We start from the raw sequence: 22,509 nt of genomic DNA on the forward strand, positions 1-22,509 counted from the left end.
TTCATTTTTGCCCCCTCTGAGGCAGGCAGCATTCATCCCACTTTCTCTCTCCTCGGCCCTCCTAATTCTCCCGTCATTCTTGTCTTACTCTGCTTGTCTCCCTCACGCAGTCAAACGCTTATATCACTACCGCGCTCTTCTCGCCTGTGTACAAATCTCACGCACCAAAGCACATTAATATCACAAACCTACTTTACCCTATTTAGCCTGGCGTCCTAATCTTCTCGGATCGCTTTCCGAATCGCCGTTCCTTTCCTCCATGGTCTTCACCTTGGTTGTTTATCGGTCTAGCGCCTGTCTAACTTGCCCCCAGACCCTGAGATTGGCGCACCTGAATCCGAGGCTCACCACCCTCAGCGCTCACGACGGTGAGCAACTCGGCCTGGACGCCCGTCCAGTCCATCTTTGGAATTGTTGTGTTCCCGACAGCGTGCCACCCATCGCAGAGCAGTCTGAACTCTCATCGCGCTGACACCGTTAGGACCAGTGGCACCCCTTGTCGCCAAGCACGGTCGGATCGACCTAAGCTTTGGTAGGTACGGAGTATTTGTCTCCCTCCCGCACGGGTCGGATCACCTGAACGCCGCGCCATGGCGCCCCAAAAAATCGCCAGTATGCGCTTGAAGTCCCGGCCTACGCTCGTGCCCTTCAAAGACGATGCTAGCTTCATCGCTCTTCGCTACGAGAAGACGGTCCAGGCAGAGCCTCCCATTCCTATTGTTACGCGAGCTCCCCCGAAATCCCTTTCTATCTCAACGGGTCGCACTTCCACTTCTACATCTTCTTCACTCTCGATATCGCCCTACAGTCCTGTTGTTGTGGCTCCTCCTCCCGCCATCAGTCAACACCCTGCATTCCGCCTCCGCGTAACTGCTCGCAACACGACGGCCAACAACTGGAAGAGGGATTCCGGACTGGAACCGACTATATCGTCCTCGGCCACCATTGCTGAGGAGGACTGCGGGGAAGAAGCGCAAGTATACGATAAGATCGCCGTCCTGGGCACCAACATTTTGGCTGAGAAGTCATTGGAAGAGCCTGTGGCACCTTCCGTCTGCGATATTGATTCTGTCCAATCCACTGTTGAGTTGGCCGTGAGCAAACAACAATCCGGTCGATGCACGTCTCCAACCGACAAACAGGCCGCTACCATGGATCAATATCATTTCGCGCAGCTCGTACTCACTGAGAGAAAGGCGTCTACAAGCAGTTCATACTCGGTCGATTCATCCGTCGAGTTGTGGAACGAAAGGTTAATTGGCCTGTCACCTCCACCGCCACCAATAACCCCCAAGCGGCGGGGCTCTCTTACAGGCTCCCAGAGCTCGCCTAATCTCTCCCCTGTCAATATCCCCGACAACCATGGCCTCCTGAGCAAGGATACCTTGTGCTTCTCCCCCATTTCAATCTCTATCCCCACCGACAGCCTCCTCGATGACGATTTCCTGACGACCTTGGATTTCTCTAATCGAGGCAGTCTCATGTTTGGTGGTTGTCGCGTGTTCCCCGCACAAACCACTGACGGAACAATGCAAGACGGTTTGCAAACGGCAAGGGCCCGCACGCCTGCGCTCGCTCCTGCATCCTTCGCCCCAATCCTCCACATTCAATACGAGGAACCTGAGAGTCCTGCCCCCAGCGCCATCGGGTCCGGCGCCAACGACATGAGCGCAACCGAGACGACCACAACCGAAGTAACGACCCCAGAGACGATCGCGGAGACGATCGCGGAGACGACCGCACAGTCGGCGTCCCAAATCACCATGACAACCCCTAGCATTCGCGTCTTGTCTGCGGACGTGGAGATGGAATCTCGAAAGGTGAGATCGCTCTATGAATCCGGCGAAGGCCTCAAATGGGAAGACGGAGGCAGGCCGTCGGATGTTGGCGAGCATCTCGATGCAACCGCTGAACGTCTGACGGAGGAGTCTGAGAACGATCCGTATGGTTTCCGTTTTTTTCCTAATCTAGTCTCACGGTCAGTGTGCTAATCCGTATCTCGTCTACAGCGTCGCCGAGCTCCAACCCCATGCATGGGGTACTCCAAGATCTGGAAGTTCCTATTTCCAAAGGCCCGAAAGTCGCAGCGGGCACGAGGTGGCGGGCGGTCTTGAAGATTGGGAGGATCTCGAAGGACAGGAGGTCGATCGGTACGGCTTCATTAGCCCACGCAAGGCCGAATCAAGAGGCGATACTCTCACGGGATCCAAATCGTCGCAGCACGTTCCTAGGAAAAGGAATGGCCATTCAAAACGAGACATGCTCGGGCTGGGGCTACCCTCGAGGGGACCTAGTAGGAAAATGTCCGCCCGATCCCTCTACACGCAGAACTCCAACGCATCCGTCACATCCCGTCGATCAGCCCGATCAGCGGTCAGGCATGCAGGAAACATGCTTCCTCACAACCAGGATCGGCGCTGGCGGGACGTCGCTGGAGGCATGCTTTCATTGTCATTGGAAGACGAAGAGATGGTTGAGAAGATATCCGAAGCCATCAAGAAGAAGGAATGGGAGAGGGCCGAGAAGTGGCGGAAAATGGCCAAGGTTGTCAAAGAGGGAACCGATGGCGAAGGCATGGAGTTTGAGTTTGACGTCAAAAATCGGAAGCTCATTGAGAGGACGTGGAAGGGCATCCCCGACCGGTGGAGAGCTTCCGCTTGGTACTCATTCATGGTAACCCACGCCCGGACCCAAAAGAACTCACCATCCGAAGACTCCATCATTACCGACTTCCATCGCCTCCAGGGCAGAGGATCGCCAGACGATGTGCAGATTGACCTCGATGTTCCTCGCACCATCAGCAGACACGTCATGTTCCGCAAGCGCTACAAGGGCGGTCAGCGTTTGCTATTTCGGGTTTTACATGCGCTGTCACTCTACTTTCCGAACACCGGCTACGTCCAGGGCATGGCTTCTTTGGCCGCGACGCTCCTCTGCTACTTTGACGAGGAGAAATGTTTTGTAATGCTCGTCCGCATGTGGCAGTTGCGAGGGCTTGAGAAGCTTTACAGCCCCGGCTTTGATGGACTGATGACGGCTCTGAACGACCTGCAGACTAAGTGGCTAGACGGCAAGGACGTTGCGAAGAAATTGGTAAGCATAATTGCTCCTTTCAGCCCTTGATGTCATACTGATCCTTCCCAAGAACGAGCTGTGTATCGACCCCACGGCCTATGGCACGCGGTGGTACCTGACGCTTTTCAACCTCTCCATCCCTTTTGCCGCCCAGCTCCGCGTCTGGGACGTCTTTCTACTGCTTGGGGAGAACCCCTCGGACTCTCCCAAAGTGCCCGATTCTCCGACCACCATGAACGGCATTGACATCTTGCATGCCACTAGTGCAGCTCTAATACACGCGCTGCGCGAAGTCCTTCTCGACTCGGACTTTGAGAATGCCATGAAGGCGTTGACGTCCTGGATTCCGGTTAAAGATGAGAATATATTGATGAAGGTGGCCCGGGCAGAGTGGAAGTCCCGACAGAAGACGAGGTTTTAGAGAGTATTGCTCTCCGAGTCTGCCTGAATGGCGATCGCACTGTCCTTGCAGTTTCTTTTGTTTGTTGATGATTCCCCATTTATGGATATGAGTGCAAGGCGTTGATGGAGTTGGTCACGTTGAATCTTGACGGACTTCGTCGATCAATACCCTAGGGTTGATTGCAGCTTTGGTCTCCCCCCCCCTCCCCCAGGGTTTCTTTTGTACTACCTTGACACGAGCGGCATACTGATAGGGCAGTGGTCTGCGGGTTCGTTGACGTACAGCGACTGAAGTGGAATTCGCCCATAACACGACTTTTCTTATACCCTTGCTGTGATGAGGGTAACCTGGAGGGAGCATTCACCTAGAGCATGGATGCCAATGTATAATATATTTTTGAAGCACATTTGCTGCCAAACTTCATCGTAGTTTCCGTGCGGCGAGTTGGCATTTAGGGCGATCATATTCAACCAAACAATGAATTATTTGCGAGCTAGCGGTGTCCTTGGCGCAGCAAGTCTGACAAGACAGTCTTATTGAGTCTGGCGTAGTGGCCTGTCGAACAAGGCAGACTCCGGTCACCAATTCCGTATATTGAAACCTTTTTCTTGGCTTCGAGTACGAGAGGATGTCTTTTGTAAAAACTAATGGGTAATGGGCTTGTGATTTCGATGGTGGGAACTGATAATTGTTTGACTCTGGGGATGGATAGTCGGCTAGGGTTTGCGCAAGTTGGAACCTCCGATATAAACTCGATAGTCTCAGGGTAGTCCATTAACTAGGGGCATCTATACTAGTTAGTTCTGCTGAAAATGTATATATACTACAAATAACAGCTATAGCAAACAGCTAGAAGAAAGGCAAAGAGTTTTAATACTTTAAAGAGTCTTGCATTGGTGTCTGTAGGAAACACTGCATTCTTGATGCTTAGTAGTATCACCGATCAAGACTAAGTTGGTAGAGGCTCATTTTCAAGCAATAATCAAAAAGTACATACAACACCAGGTATTCGCTGGTCGTCACCGACCCAACTACTAATCCGGCCCTCACTGGCTTATCTATGGGAGAGCGGACGGGATCCCGAGTTTTCCAGTGGGTATGGTCGTATGTTGTGGTATAGGACTTTGTCTCCATTGATGTAGCTAGCTTAGCAATAGGAAATCCGAGCGAGAAAAGCAACACGACGGCCTTCTCGAGTTGAAATTATCTTCACTCGCTCGCGGGACCACTTGTTCGAATATAAATGCTTTCACTGCAAACCAATAGATCTATCTGAAATCTTAAATTCCTGTTCCCCAAGTCCTTATACAATCGTTGACTATTTAGCCATTCACCTGTAGATTGCCTCGGCCACCCGTCAGTTTCAGTGATGTTTTTCTTTCGGAGATGACTGATACCTAGTTTATGATGTTCGTCTAGTTTACTACGCAAGTCGTGGCCGGCTCGGCTTCATTGTTTGGCCACGGTTCAATGTCTTCGAAACGGGTGACCGATTCTCTGAGCTATTCCCGTTGCTCTCCTGGAGCGGGGGCGCCCACCCGGAACGCCTTTGTGTCCATAGGTACGCTGCTTTCAGACAGGCGAGGTCGTCAAATGGCTGTGGTTGATGGCGTCCTTGCAATGCCATCCTCCTAGCTCTCACTGGCTTGTGCGTGTTTCGTAGATAAATACACCGACACCAACTCCTCATTTGCGAAGGCGTATAACACTGTGACTGTGAAATGTCACTATGGTCTGCGGCCTACTGTCCGCCACAGCGTGGGTGACACAACTTTTGCTAGTCGTAGTCTGTTCATTCGGTTTCTTGACTATCGTCGACTTTCGGCCAGTTAGTCTTGCGTCTATTTAACCAATGAAATGAAAGGAAATGAATGCAAGTCCAGCTGTACAGCCCGAGGACGGATGCTCCAGTTCGAAGGTGGGCGTGTGGATAGGGCCAACTGTCCGTATCTCACCCCAACCTGCAGGAAAAGCCGGATATAGTCGTGGACTTTTCGATAGCAACAACTTACAAGGGTTCTTGTACGAGAGCTGAGACCTTTGGTTAACATATGGACATTGCTTGCGACAAAGCAAAGCGCCTGGGCCTGCATGTCGACACGGACTTTTTGCTTCGAGACAGGCTGGCAAGTGAAGCTCCTGTAAAAGGAGGCGATATGAACATATTAAGCCCTGGTGGGGTGTAGACGACCAACTCTCGTGTAGAGTCGTGCAGTAGTAACGATTGTGTGCGATATCTCCACCCGGAATGGAAAATGGGGGATTGATGTTACATTTTCAAGGCATATGATAAGGCTAGATTAGCATGTTCTCCAAGTACGGATATGCCGTTCCTATATCAATAATCAAGAAAAATAAACGAAAAGCCTGACCCCCTCGGAATCCACATTCTGATACGCTGCCGAAAAGTTTATTGCCATGCCGGAATGAATCTTTTGCACGGAGCAACGCTCCAAGTACCGTTTCGACGTACAGCGGCCATGGTACTACACAGCAAGCAGCAGGCGTAAGAATAAAAGGCCGAAGTTTCAGTCCGCCCGTCCCAAATTCATTCGCACATGGTTCGCCCTGAAGCCACAGAGAGTTAATTGTTTAATCGCGATCCTTCGATTTTAGTTATCATGAAGTCCAGCTGGAACGATAAGCAGATCAGACAGGAAAGCCGTTAGACTCAGGACAAGCAACAACAGCCTACAAAGCCCACGTCAGGACAACCCCATGACGGGGAGGCTTCTCTTGCACACACCGCCAGATCCAGCCAGCCCTAAGCGTCACTGTCAGAGACGCCACAAGCGCGCCGCCAGCAGGGGTAGCAGACTTGGCTCGTTTGATGGTTACAAATTAAGTGACTTCTCCCCCTTCACTCCAGGTCGGTTGAACAAAGCTCGACATGTATCATTGGTTCCTCATCTCGCACACGTTCTCATTCTCGGTCTGAGCACCTACCTGCGTCTATCTACACGTCCCCAAGACTATCTACGCATATATCTGTGCCCCCCTTCGCACACACCCCAATCTCCTTGCACCACCGGCTTCACTACCGGCACTTAGGATGCCGTGTCAGCCCTATATGTGCGAGGCCCTGCGAATAAGAACCCGACGTCTGCTGCGAGTGCCGACATTCAAGTTCTGATTGGACCATTGGTACCACAGATGACGTTTTAAAACAGACAGTCATCCCATCATCTCGCTTTTCTCTCTAGTTATGCAACCGCGACAGCTTCTGCATAAACGGCCTGCTTCCTCCCTTCTATTTGTCCTACGCAGCCACGTAAACAAATCCAATCACACTGTTCCAAGCAATCAAAATAATAGCAAAAAGGTCCGAGGCGAGACGGGCCGTGTTGCACGGGGAATTACCCTCCACTGTTGTGACGGCAGTTCTCGCATAGGTTGGTACCCTTCCTGATGGATGGCGACTCTGATCATGTCCGAGTTCTTCTTTCCAAGGGGTAGATAGGGTAGCCAGCCACCACGTCCGCATACCACGCACAATCCAGTCAGACTTGCCTCAGAGTCAGTTCCAAGTACCACCTCCGGCAGGGGAGCGATTCGTTTGTGCGGCTGCCCGAATGGGCATAGGGGACAAGGGAAAAAAGAAAGTCGAGTTGCTATCGTCTCGGGTTGAATCGAACCACATGCTGGTTTTGCTTCTTCCTCGAATCCTCCCTGTTTCTGCGTGCGCTATCCGACAGGCAGGCAAGGCAGACAGGCGGCTGATGCTCCTGGCATTGGCTTTCTCTCCTCGCTAAGGGATAAGATGCATACCGGGAAAACGCAGACTCTCGTGTCCCTTGACGGCGTGAAATCTCACGTTGTTGAGTGTAGTCAAAGTCAACGTTGAACAGGACCAAACGCACTGTCCTCCAGACGGCCGGTGCCCTCTCTTTCCCCAGCCAACCATCTAATCTGACAACCAATATATTCTGTGTTGGCCATATCGGGGCCAACAACTTGGTAGGGCAAAGTTATTATGCCGGGGGACGTAACGTTAGGGTCCGGCGCCTGAAATGGCGGGCGGACGGGGCAATGGAGGAGGCTGAGGGAGACAGAGAGATACTCCACAGCGAAGACGACGAAATGAGAAAAAGAAAAGACCTCTCTGTTTCTCCCTCCTCCACCATGGTCCATCACCGAGGGGGGCACGCTAATCTCCCTCCCCGTTCAGGCTTAACACGGCCCCGTTATAAATCTGTACCGTCACCCCCTCTCACTTACGCCCTCGCTGTTGGCCGAATCGGTTAGACCCAACCTCAAAGTGAGCACGAATTCGACAAGGTGGGCGACCTGCTTTCTCTGCTTGCTCTGCTGCTTCTGGAAAGAGGCCAGCTCAAGGGTAGAGGAGGAAGGGGGACTCCGCGTTGGTTAATTAGCCAAGTTACTGGGCCCCCTTCCTAACAACCCCTCTCTCAGCCTGCGATAATCAAACAAGCGAGATAAGGCATCAGTCAATCTCCAAGGGGCTGAAACGTGTCTGTCCTGCCGAAAAAGAGGTGAAAAAGAAATGAGATGGAAAAAAAAAAAGGCGTCTCATCTTTTCTTGATCGGTGTGTTTTTTATGTGTATATGGCTGTTTTCTGCAGGGTATCATGATAATGTAAGATTGCCCAAGAGAAGCCGGCCCTAGGCTTCCAAGAACTAACAAGAGTGACGATATTGCGCAACTATCCGGCCCCTCCTCCCACACATACCAGTAACTTGTTCAAATCAAGAAAACCAACTCCAACCTGAGTCTCAACAGCCTCATCAAGCCCCTTGTGAGCCTCATCTTGCAGGTGGCGTTCTGGTTGGCCGCTGATGATTTACCGCCTTCAAAAGTTGTGGACACATCCAAACATGATGTGTTGAAAGTGCACACATCAATACACTAGGCGTCGAAATAAGAGGAGAAATGAAAAAATCAAAAAAATCCATGATATAACCCGAGGTTTGTCGGCTAGGACTGTTCCTGCCCGCCTAAAAAGAATCGAAAAAAAAAAAGCCGTGAACCGGGCTTGCCTTTTGAAAGAAGAAAGTAAGAATGCGCGGCCCCAGTTCCAGATGTTCTAGAATAGCGTCAACTAGGAGAGATCCAGGGCTATCTCTGCCTCTGTGTAATCAAAGTGACTGACAAAGCAGCCAGATCGTCAATGCCGTTTACCTTCCCCGTATTCTCAAATGTGGGAGGTCAAGGTTTGTTGCCCGAAGGAAAAAAAATTGGACGGCCGCATCTGGCCGGAAGAAGCGGAAAGGTCAGAAAATGTCGTACTCATGCATCTCGTTTCGCGAACGTTCGCCAAGATGGTATGGCTGAAATAAAGCGTAAAACTGGCCCAAGCCAAACGTCAATCAGTGTTACCCTGGTCCCTTACAATGGGGACCGTCGTCGCTCCTCGCCTCGTTCTTGGTACGCATCCGACGGGGCCGAACCATATTGAGCCGCGGGCGATGGTTCTTCCGATAATAATGATGATACCGAGTGACCGCCAACACCTTTTGCTTGTTGTTGTTGACCAGCTGCCGACTCGTTGTGTTCGGCACCCGTACCGAAGCTAGTAACCTGTGGAGACATGCCTTGAGGCATCCCAAAGCTCTCCCCCCGGCCTCGGCCAGTCGGCCGGTAGGATGAAGCATCGCTGTGTTGTCTCGAGTGCCCCCGTCTACGTCCCAGTGGGGGGTTTCCGAGAGTTGATCCACCGTGAAAGGGAGGCGACCTCAGGCGTTGTTGACTTGGATGCGGAGGGGCTTGCTGCGGGCCAGTGGCCTTGCGCTTGTTCCTAGGAGACTCTCCTAAAGGCCACACCAGCCAAGGTTAGCCTAAAGCGACTCTCGCTTTCTTTTTGTCTTGCTGGACGCACCGGAGGGGGTCGCAGGCTGGGTTGAGCCACCTCCGGCTTGGGATGTCGGCGGGTGCCAATGATGAAAGTAAATTGAAGGACTAGGCTGGGCCTCCTGTTGGCTCTGTGCCGGCTGCACCACAGGATGTTGCTGCTGCTGCTGCTGGTGCTGGTTCTGCAACGTTGATGAACCTGACGGACCAGAATGCGGCACGTTTGTGTTAAGGTTAGGCAAGTTGCTAGATCCGTGGGGTCGGGATACTGAGCTCGTCGAGGACAACGTTGTTGCTCGGCCGCGCTGGGGAGAGCCTGGGTACCCGGCAAAACTGTGAGGGCCCGGGACCGAGCTCGGTGTCGAGGGCACACCGGAATACTGGCCGTAGGACTGGGAGTGAGAATCGCGGCGGTGATCTGGTGACAGAGGACCCTGAGATGGCAATAACTGAGGGTGCTGTGGCTGCTGACCCTGCTGGGCGAGAAACTGCTGCGCCCACTCCAAAGCTGCCGGAGGAACGCCGCCACCCATCCCGGCGAATACGAGCGGGACAATGGGCGGAGGGATGCCGCCGTTCAAAGAGGTCCGCAGCATATCTGCCTCTATCCGTCGCTGCTCCAGACGCAGAGACTCCTGCCTAGTCTTCTCTTCCTCCTGTCTTCGGCGCTCTTCCTCAGCCTTGGCTGCCAGCCAACTCCTCATAGACTCCTCTGCTCCGTGCCACTGCGGCGGTGGTCCAGGTAGCTGGGCCATGCCGTGACTGTAGGTGGGCGGAGCTTGTCCGATGGATTGGGACGTAGGTGGCGGCGGCGGGGGAGGAGCAGAGCTCGAGTGAGACGGCTGAGGCAGGGTCATGGCCGCTGGCGGAGGCAGGCCACGATGGTGTGCCGACATGGGCTGACCAGGTGGACTGTTACTTCGGGGAATGGATGGCAGCAGCTTGTGTGAGGGGTGGTCTTGGTAGGCCAAGGGAGGCGAGGGTCGGGATGTCGAGGGCGGAGTGGGTAGGTCATGGACGGACTTGTAGCCGTAGTGTGTTGGCTGCTTGACTGTGAGCATGGTCATGTATACTCATATGCCCCAGATAGTCTAAGAGTTGTTGAGAATGAAATCGAGCAACATTGGTGGCCGATGTATAGTGTTCAGCGTTGTTAACCGCCTGAGGAGGTCGTGTCAATTCAACGGGAATAATGAAGGGGAAAAGAGACAAAGGGGAGCTGAAGGAAGGTCAAGAAGCAAAATAGAGAAAAGATACGCTGGCTGGCCAGACAAGACGGTGCTGGAAGCAAGATGGCTGGAAGAAAAGGTTGAAGAGAGGACCCAAGACGAAAAGGTGAAGTAGGTAGGTAAGGAGGAAGGAACAATTGGAGGTGAGTATTGGGGGGTGCGGGTGGTGGAAATAACCTTTTTTTTTTCTTTCTTCCAAGCGCAAAGCTGGAGAGGGCGACCGGCCTTGGAAAGGGAAAGTGACGGGGGGATACGCAGTACATTCGAACCATGAAGGTACGTATCCCGCAGGACCCAGATAAAGACGAGGAGAGGCCCAAAGACCCAAAAGACCCAGATCTAGACTCAGACCCAGGTCCCAGAGGGAGAAAGCAGAGGTAACTCCGTACCCAGCTAGGACTAGTAAGGCACGGCAGCTTGCAAGGAATACTACTAGTAGCGCCGACGGTGTACGGAAAGATGTGAAGCAAAAGCAGGACAGGACGGGGCAGAGAAAAGTCAGGCAAGGAAAGCGAGTCTAACCGTTATTACGGCGCTTCGTCTTCGTCCCCCCCTTCGTTCTCGTCACTGTCCCCGCTCTTGGGTAGGTACGGATAGTGGTTGTGTGATAGAAACCGGGCGGGGGGTACACTGATGAAGTCTACCTGTGTAGAAACGGGCCTGACCTCGTTAGTCATGGAGGCGTCTTCCATTTTGTATTTAGTGACTTCTCCATACTAGATATGTGAGTTCTGGGGATTGTATTAGAGAATAGGTACAGCAATATATATGAATCCCGGGCGGCGGGAGACAGACAGACGATTAGCAAGGTGGAAAACGGGCCCCGTACATGAAGGCTGATGCAGATGATTTGTATCGAAGGCTCGAGGCAGGGTCAGACTTGGGCCTTGGTACTGGACCCGTCAATCTTGGGAGAATCAGGTGTGTCAATGGCAGGGGAGTAGAGTACTGAACAGTTTGATCGATGGTGATGCTGTGCTGATGCCCGGTGTGCTAACATAGCGCTTGAGCTGGAGGCCAGGTACTGAGAGGTGTATAATGGTATGTGGGTGAAATGTGGTTTAGGGGGACGGGACGGACGGCTTGAACCCACACACTCGGGGAAAGGGGGTTGGCGGGGGTGTGTGTTGCATATACATGATGAGTGTGTGGTGAATGCGTGTACATGCTGGGAGGGGCGACGTAATGTTTCTCTCTTTATTTCCCTCTCGCGTTATTTCACTTTCCCAATGTACCCCGGCAGGAGGTGGGTGCATGTGCGGATGCAGATGCTGGATGGAGACGCGGGAAACGAGACGAACCACCCAAGGCCCGACTCAAATGCGATTGACGAGGGTCTACCTCTGGAGGTGGAGGCCGAGTTGGTGCTTCTTCGGCTTCGAACGCCAACCGGTACATTTACACAACAAACATCACTACTAAAAGAGGATAATGAGAGCAAACGAGATGGAGAAGGACAAGAACAAGACCAGCCGTTTACGGACAGTTCAGGACAGGGCTGGTGCAGAACGGTTGAGGTGCGTTTCCTGCGGTGGAGAACGGCACTGAGCCTGGTTTATTTCATTTACAACAGCGTGTATCAGAAGAGATGACACATGGAGGGATGAGCACAGGGGGGGGGGGGTGGCGCATCGTTTGTCCAGGCCCGGTCCAGTCCCAGTTCTCGCAGTTCGAGTCCAAATAACCGGCAAGAGTGGGGAGAGGGTGAGAATAACCCAAGCCAGGGGAGGGGTTGCCCTCCGGGAGATTTGGCGAGGAAGACTAGTCAAGATCGGGCCATGAGACCCTCTTTTTCTTTTCTGGGGCTGAGATGGGAAAGCCCACAACTGGTTGTGCCGGTGCAGACACATTGATGGATGCATGGAAGGAACGGGGGATGAGCCATATAGTGTAAGGGGTGTGGTATGTACCTGTATGTACAGTGCGTAGTGTAGGTGGGTGGATGCAAGATGCTTGGTGCCGGATGCTGCAGCAAAACGGCAAGAAATCGGAGGTTGGGGGCGAGATGCAATGTATTGTAAGAAGCCTCGCGCGTACACGTAGTGTGCGCAGTAAAAGGACTACTGCATGAAGTCCATGGTGAACCTTCAAGCCCTCCGTGTTATATGTCTGCTGACTGTACCAGGGTCAGACATACGCGCGCAACGCGAGGATGGCATAGCCGCAGACCGGCTGCGGTACGAGCTAAAGAGCAGACGAGCTCGAGGAGCTTCCTCTCGCTTACCTTGTACACAGCTATCTCTTACTCTGACCCGCCAATAATTCTCCATGGCTTCCTTCTTGGCCTGCAGTATTATGGTCTGATCATGTGTAGAGAAACCCGCCGGGCCCGCTGCCGGTAGGTAAGCATGTTACCGTGTAGCTCGGCCCAACTGGGTACCTACCCAAAGTGGGTAGATAGTTGAGGGGTGTCGCCGTTGAGAAGTATTGTGTGCGTCCGGGTGCCGTGTCTTTCGATGTAGTTTGGAATTGGGAGCCAGCAGGGATGACCTAGCATGCAACATCGAGGCAACGCAGAGATGTAAAGATATACGAGTACACAGTAGTACTTATGTATGTATAGACGCTCAGGATCGATTCTGATGACCAGTTGACGACAACCAGACCAACGTGAGAAGCAGAGGAAGCAAGACTGCCACGGGTGAGATAGACCAGGTTGATACCGAGAAGCAAGACACGCACTTGCGAGTGCTCTCACATCTGGACTGCAAGTGTCGGCCGGTACGTGGCTGCAAAGTGGCTGGGTGGGGTTGGGGTTGCTTGAGGAAGCCCAGGAGGCGAGATCGCTTACGCAAGACCTGCCCAGCGAAACAGACTGATTCAACTTTCATGCCGTGAGGGCGACTAAGATGCAAATTCCGAACGGACGGAAGAAAACACGCAGGGATATTTGCCCTCTGATATTTTGGTTTTCCTCCCCCCCATCTCTTCTGTTTCGTCCTGTAGCTTGTTCCGCCATGTCCGTATTCGGAAGCCGCCCTACGAGAAAGCAGCTGGGTCTGTTCTTGCCTATGGCCATAACATTAGGAGAGTGGATGAGGTTGACTAGGACAGCTCGCCCTTGCACTTCACCTACTCACGAACCATGGCAAACAGCCGCCGGATTTGATGGCGTCTTTGAAGAACGTCAATGTTGGGGATACCGAGCGTTCGGTTCCTTTGACGAACGTAAATATATGCAGAAAAGACTGGCGCAGCTGGTTCCCTGTTGAGGGTCATGAGCTGTGGTATCAACATCTTGAGGGGGAAAGGAACAATGAGGTATTGGTGCCTGGGCCTCTGCAAATAGAATTGGGCTTTGCAGCGACGCCTGGGTGGGCATGGGCTCGCAAGATCGAATTGGATGGCTTCCAGGTTGACGGCCAGCCAGCCACAGTGAATGGTGTCGTCAGAGGCTGGAAGAGGGTGTGACAGTGTCAAAGAGGGGTGCGCTTCTGAAAGGGCTTTCTATGTCAGCGTACCTTAGTTGGCAAACCATAGATGGGACAAAGACGAAGGGAGAGGAAGAACATACGCAGAGAGTACGTACAACATGCTGCCCAAGTCCGAAGGATCTGGGCGCTCGGGAGATGTCTGGTCACGTTGCATCGGTACGTATCCATACCCACAAGCCCCGATCAGTCCTTTTGAGCTAACTACCTACCTAGGTAGGTACCTAGGTGATATCTCACAACCAAGGAATGTGAGCTTCCACCCTTTTCCCATTGAATTGCGACAGAAAGGCTTTGGATATCCGACCCAGCATTTAGGTAAAGTGCGACACACCGACGTTTACAGGTATCCAAGAGTTGACAGCACGAGCTAAATCCTGTGTGTGAATGCTGCTAGGTCCTTTGTATCGATATTCACCTATATGGCATCACAAGTGGGTTGTCTACTCTGCTACAGGTTGGCGAGCCGTTACTCTTCGATTCAGCAATGGCCGCGACGTACCAGACTAGTCTTCCAGCGGACTTCCGCCACCAGGCCAGCTAAACATCGTGAAGCGGCCGCCGCCTAATTATGATAAAGTAATAGGGATAAAACCTCCAAACAACTCAAGGGACTTGTGAGATCAAGTCGCCTGAGAGCACGTGTCCGAGGTCAGCGTTTGGCATCACTGGCTTGAGAGGATGGGAGGGAGTAAAAAGAGACCAATAACGCCTTGCGGCAAGTCATCTGCAAGTAGACAAATGCAGCAGAGAAAAGCAATAGTAAACGATTCCAAGAACGAAACGGCAGAACAAGTCTGTCATTCCAGTGTCTCGAAGCTTGAAACGTCGGTGTCGATTGCCTGAGCAGCCCGTCTCAACCACATTCCAACAGCGTGGCTGATTCCCTAAAGTATGGTCTAGTCTAGTCTAGAACAAGGCGAGTCCCGAGGCCGACATTTGTGGAAGCTACATCACGGTCTCGCGTTCTACTTACCAAGAGCCAGAACCTGACACTTTGATGTGCCAAACTGTGTGAGCACTGGGCGTGGGATTTCAAACTCCAACGGCCCGGTAAGTCAAGCTCTGGAACAATTCTGCCCTCGAGGACTCCGGCTAAGCAGCCGCTAGGCACTCTGGGCGGCTACTGAGACAGGCTTTGACGCAAGCTCGTGCCCCGCCTGCCAGTTACCCTCGCCTGGCATCCAACCTGACTGGTTGTGGCAGGCAAAAACAGTTTGCTTCTTACAGGCTTCTGGTCGTTCCACCCATTTCAGCCAGGCGAGGCGTGTCTTGCTTTGACCATCTGGAAAGTGCGTGCGCCGGGGACATGCAAGTCCGCCGCTCCAGTGTCTGTGTCCTACAGAGTGAAGAGATGCCGTGCCGTCTTGAAGCTGGCCAGAAGAGGAAAGGTGGTCGAATGCGCCGAGAACCTACTGCGTAGGGGCGGTTGCAAGCATCATGAGTGCGGTGCATCAAGGCGACTGTGCGTCGCTCAACTTGGTCGGATTTCTCAGGCTAGAGCATCATCGTCAGGTACGCCCGGTTGGACGCTGCAGCGATGGGCAGAAATCCGAGTTTGCTCGGATTTCAACCGAGCGCCGCCTGCGAACCACCATTATTAGACCCGTTCATTCGATCCATTCGAGTCGTAACAATGTTGGCGACATTCAGGCATCATCGGATCCCGGTTCTCTTGGCCCTTGGTGCATCCGCGGTTTGTATCACTCACTCTAGCAGTGACATGAATCTGTGAAGTGCTGACGGCTGATGAATGGGGTCTTACAAGCATGTAGGATCAGTCATGCCGTAGTGCATCTCGGGTCTTGGACAGGGGAAAGAAAGTGAGAAGTGACCAGTACTAGGGTCGTCCGTGTCGTGCAAGTGAACTGCTGAGCCTGGACCATATTTACAGAAGAGTGCTGGTGACCGGCATGGGATCATGCTCATTTCACTGGCTCATAAACCAGGGCCCGACTCCTGATGGATGAATGACATTTGGCTAGAACAACAGGGAATTCCCTTAAAAGGCGAAATCAAGAGCCTGACGCAGCGTTGGCTACCAGCGGGGTTCGAAAGCGTCGATTACAGTGGCCACGGCGGCATGCTCATCTCAGATTTCTGAATGATGTCGGCCAACGGCAGCAAGTGAGAGGGTCTGTGCATATAGCCACAGCGGCGCAGCTACCCTAATACCCATACCTACAGACTACAGTACATGCTGGAACTTGGAAGACGCAGCACGGCAGGGGTGGAATTGTGGCGTATGCTCGAGCCTGAATGATCAGCCAAGGTGGAAGAACTTGTGCCGTAGCTAGGGGCCATTCAGCTGCAATAAAGGTGGCCATTAATATTGCATTGCCCATACATCCATACTCGTGTTCGCGCTGTGCTTCTCACGTCAGTTATGAACAGTACTATACGGATACTTGGTGATGAAATGGTCTAGTGTGGATGCTCCTCATAATGGTGCTGAGGGGGCCAGACTGAATTCTGGGACTCAGTAAGACTTTTTGCACTTGCAAAATGCGATGGCGCAGACGATCCAAGATTGCCCCTCCCGTGGAATCCTAACCAATGAGCGAGGGCGGCACTTTCCCCTCTGAGAAGTTATGGGAGTTACGGTCCTGTTGGTGATTTTTACTAGGCTCTTCCTGGACGACGATGAAGGCAAGTGTGCATCGCGAGGTAGGTACGTACTGCATTAGAGCAAGCACAGGCTGGGAAGGGGGGTGAGTCTTCTCTTCCTTCTTCATAACCACGATATTGCCAGCTCCGCTTTGCCCACCCCACCAGTCGGAAAGAGGTCCTACGCAATCACATTGGTGGGGGTGCTCAAGCAAGTAAGCATGTGGACCAAGAAAAGGCAGATCCCTGCCAGAGCTGTAAAGATCTGAAACACAGTTGTGAGGAAATAGGGACACCCTCTCCACCTTCCGAGATCACTAAGTACCTAGGTATTCTACCAAAACGACATACCACTGACGCTTACCTACAGAGGTGTTCTGTACAGATATACATATACGCCATTGTGCTGTCTGCAGTGCTGTATGCAGTGCTGCTGTTGAAAACCAGTTCCAAAAATATGTGGTTACGGAAAGGAGAGATAGAGAGATAGAGAGAGCGATATGGGCTAAGACTCATCGGTGTCAATTCAACAGTTCTTCCACAGGCACTCAGTCGGGCACGGCAACCGGGTAACTGTGGGTTGGCCATTACGGACGCCTTCCAATTGCTATAAGCCACTGGCCCGTCGAATCATTCTCATTACGGTGAATCGCCTTACGGGCGTACGTACGATCAAGCCCCCACCTCCAGTCACCGCAACGCCAACAAGGGAACCGTCGCCTTCCCATTTCCCGCTACTGCCTCTTCCGTCCCAGCTAGGCTGTCTAGGACGTGCACGACAAGCTTCGGTTGGAGCCCGTTGCGCAAAAATAACACTGCGGCTCTGGTGTCTGACTTTCTTTATCCAGCAATCTGGTTCAAGCTCGGATTCCGTCTCCAGAGTGTTTGATGCCCATGGCTCCCGCCACCAGTCGCCATTATCTTTCAAGTACGCCTGTCTTCGATGTCTCCCTCCTTCGCCCATTTGTGGCACCCCCAAAGGATTGCTCTTTGATCGATATATCAGCGACTCTGCCCGGAAGGGCATGGTGGCTCGTACGCAAGGCGGTTTGTAAATCGAGTGCTGGAACATGAGCGGCCATCTTCTGTCACGGAGCACCGGACAACATCCAAATGTCGGATAATGCCACATCTCAGACTGCCCAGACTTCCATGCGCCGAACACGAATCTCCGAAGCATAATCCTTCTACTTCCATCAGCCCTGTATCTGTTAGAGCCCCGGCGGACCCCACCGCACCAGCCGGAGCGTAACACACATGCCACCAAACACTTACCGAGATTCTCAGTGTTGCCCAATTCGGTGGCGCCCTTACATTCCTATCCTATACAGCGCGCGCGAGGGAAGCTCTGAGAATGACAGTTTGACGTATCGTGAACTCACGGAGCCTCCAGCCAGAGCTCGAGAACCCTCTCTTTAACTAGGCTTTGCATTGCAATGCCCCTGCATCTGGTGGATGTTTCGAGACGGAGCTGACTCCAAAAATCTACTCAACGGGGTTTGCTGCGACGTCTGACTAGCTTCGCGGACTTCCGAGCATAGGAGATGCAACGCCCATCGTGCGATGGGGGCCATGGCCGGACGGCGCATGTTCAGCTTGCGCCAACACAAAATGTACCCCGCTTCTGGCGATGTGCAAAGTAGGACGGCGAGAAACGTTGGTATTCTTAACATCTGGCCCCCAGTCCGGCCTGGTTGGGAGGAACGAAAGCCTGTACCTATGTAGGCTCCACTCTCAACCACCTCCCATTGGAGCCAAGGCAGGTCCCTCGGTTCGTCTTGCGTTTGTTGGTCATGCTGCTCAGGCGTCTTGTTTACACAGTGCAATACCTGATCAAGAAATGTTGTTGTGATTGCCTCTCAGGCTGCTTATCTGTGCCCCGATAGTTACGATGAGCGCCTTGCCATACGGCTTTACGAGATGGTCACCTGTCGGCGCCGAAGTCGGTATGTAACGGCACTGGTAATGAAGTTTAACCTGCCGTGACGCCGGTCTTCCAATGGGCATGGACCCTTATAGGCCCCTGGGCAATATTTGGCTCGCATTATTTCGAGATTAACTTTCGCAGACAACAACAACAACCAGCCTACTTGGCTGCTACTCAAGGCCATCGAATCATTCAAGACACGACCGTCAACGACAGGGCAGTTGGACGTGGAAAGCATGTGCTTTGCATGTGTTCCAGCCATGTGCGAACTTGGGTGCGGTGCGTGCTAGTCATGCTCTAGGTGAGCCGATCTTCCGCGAAACTAGCCCAGGAGATCTACGCGGGAGAGAAGAGAGTGCTCGTGGGTGCCAGCGAAGTGCAATCGATGGACCAGGGAGGGCTAGATGGGATTGAGCAACAACCATCAATCGCTGGAACTTAAACGAGGCAGAAAACCTAGCAGACAGGCAGTCAGTTACCGGTAGTCAGTCCCACAAGCGATACCCGAATCATCTGTTGCCTAGGTACGTATCCAAGGCGGACCTCCTTGGGTTCGCACAGGTGCACAATGATACTCCTACACAGTCGGATAGGCTCAGTATAAGTATCATGGGCGATATCACTCGCCGACACACATTGCTGAGGAGCTTCGCTACGCCCAGTTCCGCTTCTTCGGCTCGCTGGAGCACGTGCCCAAAAGATGTCTTGACCCGACTGATGATCTGCGATGAGGCTACATGACGCCCCCGGGTAGCCTGTTAGCGAGTAACCCTCCCGCCCCTGAATCGAGCAAAAGTCCGACTTCGATCAGTCGTTTTTGGCGTCCAGCAGCTGTCCCAATTATTCCTTCCTCGTTTCTGGCGGGTCTCTCCGTCATGACGTTGGCAAGCGCATGCTCACTCGTCTCGTACGGACCCAGGCTCGAGGTTCGAATACAGCCGTTTCCTTCCCGGTGCCTCTCCCAGCCTTCGCTCATATCAACCCTGAGTCATTGGGAAACACGGGTCTTCGGGAACGGAAATCACTCCTCGTCATTCTTATTGCGCGGACGACAGTAGGTCAAGGCATGTTGACGTGCTGAAGGACTAGAAGGCATGCGATCGAGGACTAGGTTTTTCCATTTCTCCACCGTATTCCGCTCTTCTGCTCCTCAGAACCTTGATGTACCGCAATACCAGGGAACCCCTTTTCAGGTTCCGAGTCTCTCTGCTCGTTGGCCAAGTTTCGGTAGGAGTGGCTGGCGGCGTGAAGCTCGACTGATTGCGGCATTGGGCATGCTAGCTTTTGTCACAAGTTTATTAGGTGGAGAAAGCCAATTCGCCTGCCCTACCTCACCCATCTCATCTCTTTTCGCTCGACATAACAAAACGAACTGGGGAAAGGCATGGGTGCTCTGGCCCGTCTGGGATCATGGGTACCCATCCCATTTAGTGATGGACGGACTGACGACCTTCTTCCCAGACATTCCTTGACATGCCCACTAGGCTTGCGTCGAAGATAGATGAGGGTGGTGAGGGATGTTACCCTACCACGCCTCGGATGCTCGGAGCAGGAGATTGTCCCGCTCGCCAGGTCCAGGCCAGACGTTTCCTCATTTGTCATCAAATGGGGTAATGCACAAGCAAAGAGCAGGTAGTGCTGGCAGATGCAGGCTGGACGGTCACTTGGCGGCATCCAAGTTCTTCTTTCTCCACTTGAGTTTCGTCTCATCTATCACAGCAAACTCACCACGTTTTGGCCGCTTTGCGAGATGTTTGCTCACAGCCTCAGCATTAACCAATGACAGAAATTTCTTCGGTTGCGGTTGTTACTATGGAGCGTCATCCATGTGAATCAATCCCGGCACGGTGTCGACCCAAGCTGGGAGAGTCGTTGTGAGGAGCAGTTCAACAGGGCCGGGCATAATCCAGGGCGCCAGCGCCCTAACGAGACAACGACAGGGATAGATAGCTAGTGCCACTTTGGCCATGCGGACGTTTCCCAGTGAGGCGAGGCCTTCCCTCGACCCCCTTTATCGATGCCCTGATCTGGAGAGGATTTTTGCAGGTCGACTACCGGTACAATACAAGCCTACTCCAGAATGTTGAGGGCTAACGCAGTACCTGGGAAGCTTCCCTCCTAAGCAGAAAACATAAGTACTGCGCTAGCCTTTACCATGCTGGAGTAGGTTTATATTGTAGTTAATCCAATTTCTCAACTTCTCTTGAGCGCACGACAGGGATGCTACATCCAGCCAACCATTACGGGAAATTCTTTTAGGCCAACCGGGACCGACACCGGCACCTAGTTACTCTGGGAAAAGGGCAGGGTGGGCATTCTGTGTTCAGAATCTTGTTTCGTCGCATCTTTTACATCCTATATCCCTACCCGTGCCCAACGTCGTCCATCAGAGGTGTTATAGGTAGGTACTCTCGAAGGGCGAAACGATGTTTGACTTCCGTCGTATCCAGGTCTGCCGCGCCCACCAACGGCTCTCTGCCGTTCATCAACCGAGCGAAACGTTGTTAGCAATGCTGCACAGAGAGTCAGGTTGAGGCAGTACATACCTAGAGCAAGGGAAGGAGGAGGGGCGACGCGGAGACATGAGCATTCGTATGTTTTCCCCATAGCAGGGGAGATTGAAACCCGCCCGGGAAAGCGGAGAGATGGGAATCGCAATCAGAAGAATGGCAGTAGGCTGTCTCCCGAACCGACCGCCAAGAAGTGTACAGGTACTCTTGACACGGCCGGGGAGGTGCTCATGCGTGCCGTTGGGCGGTTATCGGACTCAGTCAAGGAACTCGAGACCCTGCCCTTTACTACCCCACCGTTAGGGTGATGAGTAACAAACCGGCCCCAGATAAAGCGGGGACTTGACCATGAAGCAAGAGGAAGCAGAAGAAAGTTGAGCATCCAGCGAAGGATCATCAAATCGGAAGGTTGGGAGGGCGTGAAGCTGTCCGGCAAGGCATAGCAATCTTCCCACGACCCCGCATGTCACCTATTCGTCTCTCCTCGGCCTCGTTCCACCTCAATTCTGGGACCAGACGTTTGTATTCAAAGGATGCATCATGCACCAGATCTCTTCGAGAAAATATCATGCTAGGCTGATCATCAGGCGACAAGAACTCGCCCAAGATCTTGCGGACAAGGGAACTCTGCAAGCACACGGGCGAGGAGGGGTGAACCCGGGGGAGGTTTATCGAACATGGGATGAGCCTGTGATCTGAGCTAAACGGTATGGTATCTGCATAACATGAACCGAGAAGTTTATCCTCCTCTTGGGGGTGGCCCAAGTTGGATCTGATCAAGGTGGGTGGGTGTTCGACATGGGACGAAAGAGTGGCGAGACACGAAATATCGAGTGGTTGTGGTTGACGAAGCCAGCCATTCCCAGCCTAACAACCGAGTGATGACGGGCACTCTCACAAATGATGCCATCCGTAATGCAGGGTTTCTAAATGTTACTTGCACTAGACCGATAGGGGAACAAACCGGAGTTAGAGCAACCATGTGAAGAAGAAGAAGAAGAGGAAGAGGAAGAGGAAAAGGAAGGAAGTGCAGCAGCACTTTACTACGTAGCTCACCGTCTGCGGTCTCCAGTTGCATAAACGACGAGGCAGAATTGCTCCCTTGGCTGTCATCCCTTTGTCAACGTCGCATCCCAAGCAGGGGGTAGGCGGACGGGTGACAACGAAAATCTGTCGCTTGAATGTTGCAGCAGCTTCGTTGTCGCGATCCGCTTGATGTGAGTAAGTCGAGTCTCTTCTTCCAAGAGCCGGGGGGTCTCCCGGCCTCGGCTTTGCAAATGAGGCCATTTTGCGACTCGTTCCTGCTTGGCTTGATGACGATGGGCAATTCCCTTCATTTATCACGAACCCTCCTTATCTGGCTAGCCCCTCCCTCGCCCAGAGGGCTAATCTTGCGGGCTAGCCGTTGATGGGACAGCCTTGTCGGGCTGTGTCAGGTCAGATACGGAGCATCAAGATTGAGGCGTTGTTGGCTACATCCGTGTGGACAAGGCCAGACTATGGTGTTAACTCCAACAA

The 22,509-nt window shown here is 52.9% G+C and overlaps 7 protein-coding genes across 7 annotated transcripts; 2 read left to right on the forward strand and 5 right to left on the reverse strand.

Annotated features, from left to right (window-relative positions):
• Nucleotides 1–590: 590 nt before the first annotated feature.
• On the forward strand, nucleotides 591–3,496 carry LY79DRAFT_510132 (TBC domain-containing protein; the record flags this gene model as incomplete). The annotated part of the gene is made up of 3 exons (XM_060554128.1): nucleotides 591–1,942; nucleotides 2,010–3,093; nucleotides 3,146–3,496. 3 exons carry the CDS (start codon nucleotides 591–593, stop codon nucleotides 3,494–3,496), a joined length of 2,787 nt encoding a protein of 928 aa, XP_060416893.1.
• A 5,329-nt stretch (nucleotides 3,497–8,825) lies between these two features.
• On the reverse strand, nucleotides 8,826–10,354 carry LY79DRAFT_510244 (uncharacterized protein; the record flags this gene model as incomplete). Its single annotated transcript, XM_060554147.1, has 2 exons — nucleotides 8,826–9,247; nucleotides 9,316–10,354. The coding sequence occupies 2 exons, from the start codon at nucleotides 10,352–10,354 to the stop codon at nucleotides 8,826–8,828; spliced, it is 1,461 nt and encodes a 486-aa protein (XP_060416894.1).
• Nucleotides 10,355–12,970: 2,616 nt separating this feature from the next.
• Nucleotides 12,971–14,019, reverse strand: LY79DRAFT_73038 (uncharacterized protein). The gene is made up of 2 exons (XM_060565094.1): nucleotides 13,593–14,019; nucleotides 12,971–13,525 (listed from the first exon to the last, which is right to left on the reverse strand). The coding sequence occupies exons 1-2, from the start codon at nucleotides 13,751–13,753 to the stop codon at nucleotides 13,084–13,086; spliced, it is 603 nt and encodes a 200-aa protein (XP_060416895.1). The 5' UTR covers nucleotides 13,754–14,019; the 3' UTR covers nucleotides 12,971–13,083.
• Nucleotides 14,020–14,261: 242 nt separating this feature from the next.
• LY79DRAFT_657337 (uncharacterized protein) lies at nucleotides 14,262–15,907 on the reverse strand (the record flags this gene model as incomplete). The annotated part of the gene is made up of 5 exons (XM_060562707.1): nucleotides 15,659–15,907; nucleotides 15,176–15,444; nucleotides 14,924–15,062; nucleotides 14,450–14,512; nucleotides 14,262–14,324 (listed from the first exon to the last, which is right to left on the reverse strand). The coding sequence occupies exons 1-5, from the start codon at nucleotides 15,716–15,718 to the stop codon at nucleotides 14,262–14,264; spliced, it is 594 nt and encodes a 197-aa protein (XP_060416896.1). The 5' UTR covers nucleotides 15,719–15,907.
• Nucleotides 15,908–16,900: 993 nt separating this feature from the next.
• On the reverse strand, nucleotides 16,901–18,204 carry LY79DRAFT_544953 (uncharacterized protein). The gene is made up of 2 exons (XM_060557147.1): nucleotides 17,830–18,204; nucleotides 16,901–17,741 (listed from the first exon to the last, which is right to left on the reverse strand). The coding sequence occupies exon 2, from the start codon at nucleotides 17,732–17,734 to the stop codon at nucleotides 17,162–17,164; it is 573 nt and encodes a 190-aa protein (XP_060416897.1). The 5' UTR covers nucleotides 17,735–17,741; nucleotides 17,830–18,204; the 3' UTR covers nucleotides 16,901–17,161.
• Nucleotides 18,205–19,111: 907 nt separating this feature from the next.
• On the forward strand, nucleotides 19,112–19,938 carry LY79DRAFT_544955 (uncharacterized protein). Its single transcript, XM_060557148.1, has one exon. The coding sequence runs from the start codon at nucleotides 19,219–19,221 to the stop codon at nucleotides 19,537–19,539; it is 321 nt and encodes a 106-aa protein (XP_060416898.1). The 5' UTR covers nucleotides 19,112–19,218; the 3' UTR covers nucleotides 19,540–19,938.
• A 1,621-nt stretch (nucleotides 19,939–21,559) lies between these two features.
• On the reverse strand, nucleotides 21,560–22,234 carry LY79DRAFT_73091 (uncharacterized protein). The gene has a single exon (XM_060565095.1). The coding sequence runs from the start codon at nucleotides 22,067–22,069 to the stop codon at nucleotides 21,731–21,733; it is 339 nt and encodes a 112-aa protein (XP_060416899.1). The 5' UTR covers nucleotides 22,070–22,234; the 3' UTR covers nucleotides 21,560–21,730.
• Nucleotides 22,235–22,509: the final 275 nt, after the last annotated feature.

This window comes from Colletotrichum navitas (genome assembly GCF_030913465.1).
Source record: "Colletotrichum navitas strain CBS 125086 chromosome Unknown LY79scaffold_13, whole genome shotgun sequence".
Taxonomy (NCBI): domain Eukaryota; kingdom Fungi; phylum Ascomycota; class Sordariomycetes; order Glomerellales; family Glomerellaceae; genus Colletotrichum; species Colletotrichum navitas.

Bases quoted from the DNA above. Each gene is read 5' to 3' on its own strand.
- LY79DRAFT_544953 (XM_060557147.1), bottom strand. From the start codon at position 17,734: ATGCTTCGGAGATTCGTGTTCGGCGCATGGAAGTCTGGGCAGTCTGAG.
- LY79DRAFT_73091 (XM_060565095.1), bottom strand. From the start codon at position 22,069: ATGCAACTGGAGACCGCAGACGGTGAGCTACGTAGTAAAGTGCTGCTG.
- LY79DRAFT_73038 (XM_060565094.1), bottom strand. From the start codon at position 13,753: ATGTTGATACCACAGCTCATGACCCTCAACAGGGAACCAGCTGCGCCA. The intron at 13,526-13,592 runs GTAGGTGAAGTG...TTATGGCCATAG, and splicing joins CTGTTTGCCATGGTTCGTGA to GCAAGAACAGACCCAGCTGC.
- LY79DRAFT_544955 (XM_060557148.1), top strand. From the start codon at position 19,219: ATGACGCCCCCGGGTAGCCTGTTAGCGAGTAACCCTCCCGCCCCTGAA.